This window comes from Brachyistius frenatus, unplaced genomic scaffold (assembly GCF_029030835.1).
Source record: "Brachyistius frenatus isolate BFR_SWC_R1_liver_20210118 unplaced genomic scaffold, ASM2903083v1 Contig_183, whole genome shotgun sequence".
NCBI classification, from domain to species: Eukaryota; Metazoa; Chordata; class Actinopteri; family Embiotocidae; genus Brachyistius; species Brachyistius frenatus.
Genome location: NW_027210782.1, coordinates 330,317 through 342,106, shown reverse-complemented (window position 1 = coordinate 342,106; position 11,790 = coordinate 330,317). Strand labels below are relative to the sequence as shown.

Below are 11,790 nucleotides of genomic sequence, written 5' to 3'. Positions count from 1 at the left end.
TGTCTCACATTGGTTTTTCTTTTACTGTCAAGTTGACATTTCTTTCAAGAATAAGGGGATATGAACATTGTGTGTATGGGAAGACGACCTCATATTATTAATAAGGCTTTTTCTGGTTTCTTACAGAGGAATTTAGTAAATATTTGTCTACATGACCTACGGTGTGAAAGGGTGAGGATTGACAAAATGAGAGGTGCTTGGTCCAGAGGAGTTCTCGTTTGGCACCGGCACTAGTCAGTGTAGGCACAAGACAGCCGTACTAAAGAGGGCAGGATGGCAATTAGTACTGCACTAGAGGTATTTGGTCTTCAAAGCTTTGGGGCTGGTTGGTCGTCCCAGTAACTGAGCTCCTCCTCTGCTTTTGGACCAGATGAAGGCAGGTTGGTCTGGTCTAGTTGGTCCGTGTGGCTCCTGTGGTCAGATCTCCGAGGGTTTTGAAGAACTCCTCCATCTCTTTCTGGAGGAGAACGTTTCGATTTTCTGCATCTTGGTGTGCCCGTTCCGAGTTTCTGAGTCGTATCTCCAGCATGTGAAATTTCTTCTTCTCCTGGTCCAGCTCCTCCTCTAGGCGGTTTACTTGGGCCTGGTACTTGGAACATGACTCCTCCAACCTCAAAGGAGAGAAGAAGAAGTTATAGACACCATTTTATGCTGTTTTTAATCAGTTATTTGAGAAGGAGTGACTCATTCTTACTTGCGAATGCAGGTTTCATAGCTTGTCCTCTGTTTCTTCAGCTCCTGCTTGAGCTGGGTCAGCATGCTTGGGACAGCGTCATTTGTTGCTGTGGGATCATCCTCATTGCCGCTTGCACTGTGATCCAAAGTATTTGTACTGTCCCTCACCTCTGTGGGCGTTTCTTGACCCTGTTCTAATTTCACCGCCGTATTGTTTCCCTCTGGCTCAGACAGCGAGATCTCAAAGGATGTCCAAATGGAGGAAGTGTCGGCAGGCAGGCTTAGACTGGAGGGGGCTACATTGTCGTAGGCAGACAGTCTGTGGGATTGGTGGGGGACTCTGTGAGGCAGGCATGTTTGAGAGGAGTCTTCATCAGAGTCTCTCTGCGAGTCCTTAAGTGAAAGAGTGGTTTCTTTAAGGGAGAGGGTTGAATCCTTTATAGACAGAGTTGAGTCCTTCAGTCTTTCTCCAGATGAGGTGGTGCGCCTGTGAGCTCGGAGGGACGACAGGCCATTCATCAGCCAGTTGCTCCCACCAGCTGCTGACACATCCCCTGCAGATCCCCCCATTTTCCCCTTTGGCCCCCCAGAGGCCGCACTGCCCTTGAAGGAGCACCTCCAGGAGGGCAAGGCTTTAGACTGTTTACTGGGGCTAACAGCTACTTCACTTCCACCTTTCCCTTCAGTTTTGCTTTCTGCTTTTCCGTCCACTTTGTCCTCTGTCTTGCTTTTGCCTTTCCCTTCAATGCGACTGTCCTCGCCCTTCTCTGATGTAACAGGGCTTGATGCGGTGGACTTACTGTCTGTAGGAGGGGTGGAAGATTGAGGTTTTTCTTTAGGGGTTTTGGAGTTTGTCCCTGAGGAGGGAAGGAGGTCAGTGTCTTCTTGAGGAAGCCATTCCACTTTGCACCGTTGGCTCTCCTGTTGCTGCAGAGGAATCTTTATCTCAATTTCTGGCTCCTCACGTTGGTAAAGTCGTGAGTGTTCACTGATCAGCACGGTCATCAGGTGCTGCACCTGTGAACTTCCTGTTTGCAATGGAAAAACACATACACCCATAAGTGCCTGAGATGTTTCATGGCACTGATTGGAAGACATGGTTTTGTCACAGATCTTTTAAATTTGCAAATTAAGAAATGATCTCCAACCTTCCATCATGGTAACTGGATCCTCCACTCTGGGCCGAAGGATATTCGGTCCAAACACAGTCGCCAGGTTCTGAACACTCATCTTGTTCTCATTGGAGTGAGACTGAACCTCATCCAGAAACCTGAGTATACAAAACCAAAAACATAACATATCTCCAGATATGTAAACTCCTCAATGCTGACTGCTTTAGTAGAAACCCACTTTTTCATTTAGTAAAATTAAAGTCACTGAAAAGGTGGACTGAGTCATGATTGTGGCTGGCGTGTGGGCTCTGCTTCTGATAATTATTCAGATACAGAAAGCAGAGAAGACATGTAATTGTGCACATTCACAGTCACTGATGTCACCTCCCCTGATGATGAGGAAGTGGGTGTAATGACTGTTATTTCTCTGGTCTGACAAACTGACAAATCCTCAATCAGGAAGCAGAGACTATAAAAGCAGCAAAAATAAAACCCACCACAGCAACATCAGTGACAGCTACTGATAAACTAAAAAGAGTTGATTACAAGACACAGTTCACTTACTTGCAGATGTATTTAAGGAGGTTGTAGTTGACCTGAGGAAGGGATTGCACCTGCTTGCCCAGCTCTGTAATACCCTTGAACAATAAAAGACATGTTCATTGGCAAGATGTTATATATATCTGACACATCTGCTATATATATATATATATATATATATATATATGTACTGTATATGTATATATATATATATACTGTATATACCAGTAAAGTCTGAGGCAGATATTTGATTACCATTTCTTTATCCTTGGTAAGAAGCTGAGCACAAGAGAGAAACTGTGTGTATTTAGAGAATGGGATTATAGGCTCTGGCAGCTCTCGTATGTACAGCTTCAGCAGTGATGCCACTGTGTGGACGTCTGTGGAACTGTAAGAAAAATGGAGTGCACAGTATAGAGTACTATCCACATGGATAATGGCTTGTCATGCTGCTGTAGATAAAATGTCCCCTCCTGCTGCCTCACCTGTCAAACACTGGCTTCTCACCACGGTCAAAGGCGTCTTGCAGTTCTCGAACATGATTGGTCTGTCCAGGGGCCCTGAAGAGGCCCTCCTCCTTGAGTCCGTGTTCACGTATGAAGCACGCACACTGTTCGACCAGCACAGGGACCAGACGCTGAGGGCCGCACTGGGCATCATACAACATAGTCTCCTCCAAATGCTGCCCAAAGACACCTGCAGTCACAACACAGGAATTGAACACCAGTCAAGTCAAAATATGTCTTAGGATGATTAAGTTCTGTCTTTTGAGCATGTAAACAGTTGTGTGTGTTTGTACGTGTATGCATAATGTCAAAGAATCCCACCTCCACCAAGCGGAGCCCATATTGCTCTACGTATGGCTCTGACCCATTCTTCCATGTCACTCTGAGAGTTGGCCATCAGCAGGAATGATTCGTGGCTTATATTGGTTCGATCCTTTTCTCCAGCCCCTCCTGAAAACACAGCCATATAATTCATTACTTTCTGGATCAATATAGAAAAAGGAAGAACATATCTCAAGACCACTGTGTTTTAAATATGTGGAGACAAAACACACAACAGATACCACTTCTGCAAATTACTTTGCTGAAGTAATTACTGTATTGTATGTAAACAGGTGAATAGAAATATCAATGTTTTCAATAACCTTATAAGCTCAAGCACCCCTGTAAAGTACAAAGACAGCCACGCAGCTCTGCCTTTCCTTCCTCTGGGTGAACACAGCTTGATACCACCCGGTTTGACATTTAGTTATTTAGTTTATTTCAGCCCAGTTTTGATTGCACTACATAAAATTCTCTCTCTCCATGTCACTTTGTAATCATTTGCTTTTGAGGAGGTGGAAGAACAACTCAGATATAAAAAGAAATTCAGGGATAAAAGCATAAACCACTGGTAGATTTTCTACTACTGAAATGCGTCGTATAAAAAGCAGTGGTAGTGGATTCAGTAGGGGCTGCATGTGCCTCGCTGTATAGGCTCTATATCAGTACCTGCATTCATTACTAAGTCCTGCATTTTGGTGCATAGTGTGTTGTGTGAGAGAAACGACCCAGAAAGAGTAGTGTTCCCTCGGGACACCAGCAACTGCACCATGCTTCTCATTCAGTCTCTTCTCTTTCTGTTCAGGACCTTTTTCTTTGTGTATTTTCACTCTGTTATTCGAGTAACAAACTTTGTCAACAGAGTGATATTAGACTCCATCTCACATATTAAAAAAGGGCAGGAGTTTTTGCATGTTATCCGATTATTTTAAATTGTTCACGATATTTTGCATGACTGCCGACCATTTTCCAAAGCATGTAAGTGAATTTCACATCCTGAAAATAATTTATGAGATTGAGGATCTAATCCTCTTTTATGATGATAAAAGTTGATTTTTTTTTTTTGGTGCTTCTGTGGGATGAAGTGAAATAATATGAGGTTTCAAATGAGGTAAAAGGTCAGAATGATGAAAAATAATTACAGTATTGTTCAAAAGTTTAAGGCACTTTAGATGTTAAGATTCAAATCTATTAAGCAACACTATCAGAATCAAACAAACAGCCATGAAGAACTATTTTCAGCAACAAGAACGAAGAGTCTTGCAGTGGCCTCCACAAATTCCTGCTCTCATCATCATTGAGTCAGTTTGGGATTAGATGAAGAGACAGAAGCAGTTAAAACAGACTACATCCACACAGGGACTGATTGAAGTTGTACAAAATGCTTGAAACAACCTATCTGCCATTTTTTGCACTTTGTATGAGGGTAACTGATAAATAAAAACTATTCATGGCATCATTTTTTAAACTACTTTACTTTACACAGAGCATATGATCTGCTGCATGTATGGTGTCATCACGATTTCAAGCTACATGCCCAAACAGATATACTAGGTGTGGCACCTGTGCAGCCTGAGTCCAGCTGTGATAGAAATCTAAAGTGAGCCCAGTGCTTTTTTCTCTTTGGCACTCACTACTGTACAGATTGTTCAGCATCACTTGAACAAGGTTTACCTATGTGCTCACTTACACAACAGAGTTGTCACCCTACCAACTCACCTGGAATGATTTCAAAAAGGTGGCGACCAGGCTCGTCCTGATTGGCTGGCACCTCATTGACCTGACTACCCTGAAGAGGAATACAACCCTGTAGGAGAAAGGAGAGGAAGGTGTGAGGCAGACAGACAGGCAGTGGTTCTGGACTTGGATGTGCAGTGCATGTTAAACGAGTTCTGAGTATACTGGACTCTGGGCAGCTGTCCAACGCAGGAGGTAATGATAATGGAGGGAGGGATGACTCAGGGAAACATCCCTTCATCTACTTATCCCTCTGGTGCTTCCTGATGTACTTGCATTTCTGATCTCCCCAGCATTGAGAGGGTCAAAGGTCAAGTACTAAGTGCTTATTGCAGAACCACAGGGCGGCTAGTTACCACATTATCAGTGTGTATGTCAGGGCAATAACAACACACAACGGCTGTAATGGAGAGGTTGGGGATGTCCTAATGGAGGATGATTTTTATATGAAGGATGAATAGACATTTAGCCAACTGTAGTTAAACACCAAATATATCATGTCAAGCATGTAGCTTTAAAATTATGGTCATATAATACAAAAAAGGTTCTTTATTTTACCGAAAGGACAAAAATGTATTTTGTAGCTTGATTTAAGAGAATGGAAAAGCCATTTTCAGAATTACAGAACACATAATAGATCGACTGGCCTTGGGGCAAAATACCAATTAGAAAAATGCATGAATTCATGAATATTCATCTGACTTTAAACTTGAATAACTCCTAACATACAACAGTGCGGCCTTGCAACAGGTAACTGCTTTGAGTTTGTGTCATTTTGAGACACCTGTGCCTTGCTTTCATCCTGGTCCTTGTAGAAATACAGAGCTTCGGTCCTCAGGACAAACCATCGCAGCTGCCAGTTTTTCATGATACTGCGCTGTCTCTTCAGCCAGCCGGCCTTCAGTGCCTTCTCCTGATCCAGAGGAGAACAGGGCCTGGAGACCCGAGACAACTCTCCAAGCACCATACTTTTGGATCGGGCTGCAGGGATACACATAGTGACATCAAATGAGAGGAAGGGAGCTTAAGAGAAATAACAAAGACAGATAAGGAAATAGAGAGTGACATAAAGGCAGAGGATACATTTTATTTAGGAGATTTTCTTGTTTTCTGGCTTTGCTATTGTTATAAACATTCACCTAGAGACAACACAGTTGTTATTCACAGAAGTCTCCCCTGGTACAGCAAAGCCTAGAGGCTTCACCATGCATCCTGATTTCCATTTAATTCAGTCCACCAATGCAACGCCTGCATTTTGCAGCAAAGACATCCATGATTTAAGATGAAATCCATCTATCTATTCCAGTACATTTTCTTATGTATTTAAAATATCAATAAGGGCATATATTATTTCCCATTTCATTGCTGTACAGTAAGAAGTTTTGCTTTGGATCAGGCTACGCTTTTACTGCTTCACACTGATTACAAGTATAGATTATATATTAGCATCTGTATGCTGAAGGTATAGAGCAAAAACAGGGACAATGGAGTGATCCCCAGGGAGTCAAGGAGAAAGAGAAAAGAGAGAGATAAACAGAAGTAGAGGGAGAGGAGAGAAATCAATGCGTCTTTTTTTTTTTTTTCCTGTTAATTGCATCTCACTTTCTGCTGAGGACAGCAGGGAAGGTATCTGAGAGGGCCTGGACTGAAATCTCTCTTTCTGTTTCACTTTCTCTCTCACTCTCTCTCTCTTGCTTATCAGCTCTCTGTCTGGACTCCTCATTTTATTTGTCCCCTCTCTGGATGTCCTTCCTTTGCAGAGTCATGATTGCTGGGAAGGGAGAAACCACATGGAGAAGTCATTAACAAAACTGTGTGCTGACAGCAGAAGCCGGCTGAGCAAAGTCTATTAATACAGGCCACATGGCCACATCGTGTCCGTCTTTATAAAAGAGACACAAAATCTCAAGGAGGAATTGATACTGTCAGCAAAGAGCCTTTAGTCTGTAAGGATTACATTTTCTTTAACCTTTTTTTAGGAAATAATGTTACTTAAAGTGCATCAACGAATGACTAAACACATACATACATTCACTTAAGAACATTAGTGTTACTAACGAACTGTTTTATGAGTTTTCTGGTAATAATCCCTGGTGGTAGAAGTAGCAATAACACAATGCTCCAGTAGGTAAAGGTCCTGTTTTCAAGGTTTTAGATGTATGGATTTTGAGGTGAAAGTATCTAAATAATATATAATTACAACAAGTTTTATAAAAACCTACAATAATGCAGAAAAATGATTGAATACATTACTGAGTTATATATTTTTTTATCTATATTTTTATATGTATATTTCTTTACTAAATAATAAGTGTGTGAGCAGTATATTATGGTTGTAGTTGGTTGAGGTGAAGCTAATTCAAACTATTTCATGAACCTTTGGGTGGTTTGATCAATAACTGTGTATACTGCTTTATAAACTAATCACATGGTTTTATATGTAAAATCCTAATCTGTAAATAAATGCATAACTTTTAAATTAATAGAAGTTCAAAATAAAGTAAACAATCTAAATATTATAGTTTGTATTTGAAGTAGTTGAGTGAAGTAGTTGAGTAAATGTACGTTGTACATCCCACCGCTGAAGGATCAGAAGTTAAAGTGCTCACTGTGTATGTAAATGGACCCAGTTAGTGATGCATAATGTTATAATTACATTAATCATTAATGATGCATTGCTGTAGCATTTTGCTGTTATGTCTGGTTGCAGTGGAGTAAAGTTAAACTGCTTTATTTACTGTTGGGTACTTTGATTTATTAGAATGCATCACATTTGAAGCATATTATACTTAAGAGAAGCATGATTATCTAAAATAACTTCAACTGCAAATGTAATAACAAGCACAGTTATTCCTAATGAAATGTGATGTGACGTGATGTAGAACATCTAAAGAAGCAGAGCATGGAAATACTCATCACAGCACAGAACCTGTGTAAGTGCATAAAGGTAATACATTTTGGATATTAAGTCCTGCAACTGACATTGTTCAATTAATGTTGAAATTAATAATTTACTAAATCTTTTATAATTTATTAGATCATTAGCCATGTCTTTTCCCCATATATTGTCTAAATTAGACCATAAGGGTATTTTTCTTTTTTTTAGAGAAATGATTAACATAATACCATGATCAAAATAGTGCAGTATCAAAACTTATAAAACTATAGTTTGGAGAATCTCTTTGATGCAATAGTGAGGAAATGGTAAAATGGTATTTAGTCTTCTTGGTAATTTTACATCTACAATGTCTCATAATATCTTGTTGGACTAGATCCCTGTATTATTTATTCAGTATAATTTTGACAATTATTCAACTACACAGATCTGAGGAAAACTCAACCACATGATATACAGTTTCACCAACCACATCTTCCTTTGATACAGTAACTCTGCACTCTTTAACTGCTTAGGATTCGGGTCTGATATCTATGCTTCTGAGCGCTGATCCAGCACTGCGATGCCGTTGAATTTGCCCTGAATGAGGTTGCATAAAAGGGTCAGAGGAGAACAGAGCTGGGAATCTAATCAAAGGAGAATACCATTACAGCAAATGAGAGATGGCAAGCGCACAAGACGTGGCAAGCAAACTGAAGTGGCTACTGCACTCCCCAACTATGTTCATGAAGGAGAAAGAAGAGGCACTTCCATTTCCCATCATCTTTTATGATCCTATTTTTACGGCTGGTCTAAAGTAAGTCAACAACTGCCAGAGGAAAAATGAAGAAACATCCCCGCCTCAAGCAACACAAACGTGAGGGTTCTTGAAAAAGATGCAATATTTTGCTCTGTTATGGCCATTTCAATTCATTTAATGTGAATTCAATGTGAAATTCATTCAAAGAGATCAGAAATCCTCAGTCTTCAGGTGGAAATACTTCTGAAACAGCAATTAGTTGGATACTTTGTCTGAAAAAAACAATATTAATCCATTTCCTTAAGATAAGGTGTAAACTATCACAACTCCCCAAGCCACCTGAAACAGTGTCATCCAGAAAACACCTGCTAGGAGTAGCACAGCAAGTATTTATACTCTGAATTATAATAACCTCAGTGGCAGGAGGTGTTCCTGTGATTTAGAGCTTCCATATTCATCTTCACACGGTCATGTGAGAGGCATGTATACACGGTGCCCCGACTTCGGTGGCCACCCATGGATTTTGGCCTGCATTAAAGGAACTATGTTTGACAGTCAGCTGTTGTGATTTACTCAGAGTCACACATTCCTCCCAACAAGATTCTGTCACATGTCCAAGACCACAACCAAATAGACGGGGTGAACCTTGAACAAACACAGATGTGTGTTCAGGTGTGAACAAGTCAGGATGACACCATTGTTGGAGGAAGAATCATCTTTCTGGCAGCCATGTTAACTAAAATCCACAGTATCTCCATTAGAATCAAATCGTCTAGGAATGAGGATGCAATAATCGCTTGAAGAAGACATGACGGATTACATCATCCTGTAGTAGAGCCTGTTAACTCTCAATGAGCACCGGACACAACAGCTAAAGGCTCAACTCTTCAAATCATGCAAAAAAAACCTCAAGAGAATTGCTAGCAACAATGGTGACGAGGATGCAGAATGACACCGGTGTTTGACTCTAGCATGGCACTGTTACACTTATTTGATGCCACTATCAATGAGAGCACTGAGAACAATATTGATGAGACACTATTACAAAGCCAGCTGGACAGATGAGGCTCTGCAGAGAGAGCGAGTGAAACAACGGAAAGAAGCAAGAGAGCACAGAAAGACAGAGAACAGAGAGAAATGAAGCACAGAGGAGGGATGGAGAGAGGGGAGGAGGGACTGTGCTTACCCCGGCGTGCCTGTTTTATCTTGGGGCTCAGCATGGTTACCGTTGCTGTGCTGCTCCCTCTCACAGAGACATGACTGCATCCCTCTGTTCACACACTATTCCTCTCTCACTCACACACACACACACACACACACACACACACACACACACACACACACACACACACACACACACACACACACACACACACACACACACACACACACACACACACACACACTCTCAGAGCCACTCGTCGTTGCCTCGCCCTTTACTCCTCATCCTCTCCGAGCATCTCTCTCCCTAGCTCACAGTCTTGCACTTGGACTCTGTCTGATTTCACACTCATACATTCATACATACAAGCACACGCACACACACACACACACACACACACACACACACACACACACACACACACACACACACACACGCACACGCACGCACGCACGCACACCTACAAGCACTTAAGCACACACTCTCCTCTTCCTCCCCTCTTCCCTTTCGTCTGACTCCCCCTCACTGCTCCACTAGCCCGGCGTGCTGTTGTTCTCACATACCTAGAGCCCTGCCCACCCTCTCTCTCTCCGTCTCTCGCTGTCTCTCTGCCTTCTGCTGCACACTCTCAGTATCAATTTCTCACCATCTATAAATATGTCTGGCTGTGTGTCCTCTCTCTTGTCACTGTTCCTTTCTATCGGCTGCCCCATCACTCCACAGTCTTCTCAATCCCCCCACCTGCTCATGGAGATTTGATTATGGTCTCATCCGTACCTGAAGCACAACCTCAGATCAATACGTTTGATTTTACTGACACCATTCTCACCACTAAATGTTGGATGCAGAGCAAGTGGGCATGGCATTGCATTGTCTGTGCACACAGTTGTATGCGCAAGTTTGGGCAAATTACATATTATGTGTGGAAAGGAGTAATTGCACACCCTGCAGCAAACAGACATTTAAAATGAGCCTTTTTAAAATGTTAATTCACTGTTACATTTTTTTATTTTATTAACTTTAAAAGATAAAAACGAATATTAAACAGTAACAATGTGCAAATGTTTGGGAACTGTTTTATTCGTAATGTCGTAGAACTTGATTAATTAATCAAACCTTGTGGTAACGCTGAAAGAGCCTCTATAAACAAGTGACTGAGGATTTTAAAAAAAAGAAGGTAATCGAAACAGAAAGAAGGTGAAGGCTACAAAAAGTTTTCAAAACATCAGTTTACAATTTCCACAGTCAGATATGTCATTAAGAAATTCCTAAATCAAGGGGAAGTCAAGACAAGATTTTCTGGTAAATCTTCAGATTCAATTTTCTGCTGGACCAAAAGGCAAAGCAAAACTTCCTTATGGCTGCAAAGAGCCTGCAGGAAGGTTTAGCTGACACAGGAGTGGGGGCGCATGGTGCTGTACAGCATTGATGCACAAACAGCTACATGGAAGATTCATTGGAAGGAAACCTAACCTGCGATATCATCACAAAAGATAGCGTGTGCAGTTCGCAAAGTAGCAACATCTTACAACCTTACAAAATGTTAAGTATGTGGCATGACAGTCAATGGCACAGGAACCTATGCACTGATAAATTGCAGTACAGATTCCTCTAAATATTAGCAGGTTCTGGATGCAAATGCCATGGAGTCAGTCAATAAAATGAAATTGAAAAGAGACTTCTACAGCAGGACAATGATCACTGTGATCAAAATCCTCAGTTAACTACTTAAAGTTTCTGGAATGGCCTTGCTGTCTTGAACATCAATGAAAATATGTGTCTAGATCTGGTTATATGTGCAAGATGGGCAAGGAGATAAATTGCCTAGGGGTGTCTAAATGTTTGCATCCAACAATATAATCAACTGCAGATGGATGGTGGGGCTGATAAATGTGTGTGAACATGTGTTTAAATCTGACAAAACAACACTGTACACTAATTAGTATCCAGACTCATTCGGGCTGAGATTTATAGTGCGAGGGTGAATGCCACATGACTCCGTTACTCTGTAATCTGTATGGTAAAAGCCACAACACTCAAGGGTGTGATGTTCTTGTTCCTGCCGAGTCTGGCAGGGTTGGAATGGATATGATAAAGCAGAC

General features: G+C 41.4%; 1 protein-coding gene across 2 annotated transcripts; it reads right to left on the bottom strand.

Moving 5' to 3' along the window:
- Positions 1–296: 296 nt before the first annotated feature.
- arhgap22a (Rho GTPase activating protein 22a) lies at positions 297–10,606 on the bottom strand. Of its 2 annotated transcripts, XM_069717889.1 has the most exons (10): positions 9,713–10,497; positions 5,676–5,872; positions 4,874–4,961; positions 3,155–3,283; positions 2,813–3,023; positions 2,583–2,715; positions 2,352–2,425; positions 1,824–1,945; positions 695–1,703; positions 297–611 (listed from the first exon to the last, which is right to left on the bottom strand). In XM_069717889.1, the coding sequence occupies exons 1-10, from the start codon at positions 9,744–9,746 to the stop codon at positions 392–394; spliced, it is 2,217 nt and encodes a 738-aa protein (XP_069573990.1). In that variant the 5' UTR covers positions 9,747–10,497; the 3' UTR covers positions 297–391. The 2 variants fall into 2 exon arrangements, 1 of the variants encoding a protein (XP_069573990.1); XR_011311813.1 differs by lacking the exons at positions 297–611; positions 2,583–2,715 and having other exon boundaries at positions 1,614–1,703; positions 9,713–10,606.
- Between the last annotated feature and the right edge of the window lie 1,184 nt (positions 10,607–11,790).

Excerpts from the sequence above, each read along its gene's own strand:
- arhgap22a (XM_069717889.1), bottom strand. The coding sequence starts at position 9,746 with ATGCTGAGCCCCAAGATAAAACAGGCACGCCGGG. Across the intron at positions 3,284-4,873 it reads CCTTTTTGAAATCATTCCAG|GAGGGGCTGGAGAAAAGGAT; the intron begins GTGAGTTGGTAG and ends CTGTGTTTTCAG. Across the intron at positions 2,426-2,582 it reads TTACCAAGGATAAAGAAATG|GGTATTACAGAGCTGGGCAA; the intron begins GTAATCAAATAT and ends TTATTGTTCAAG.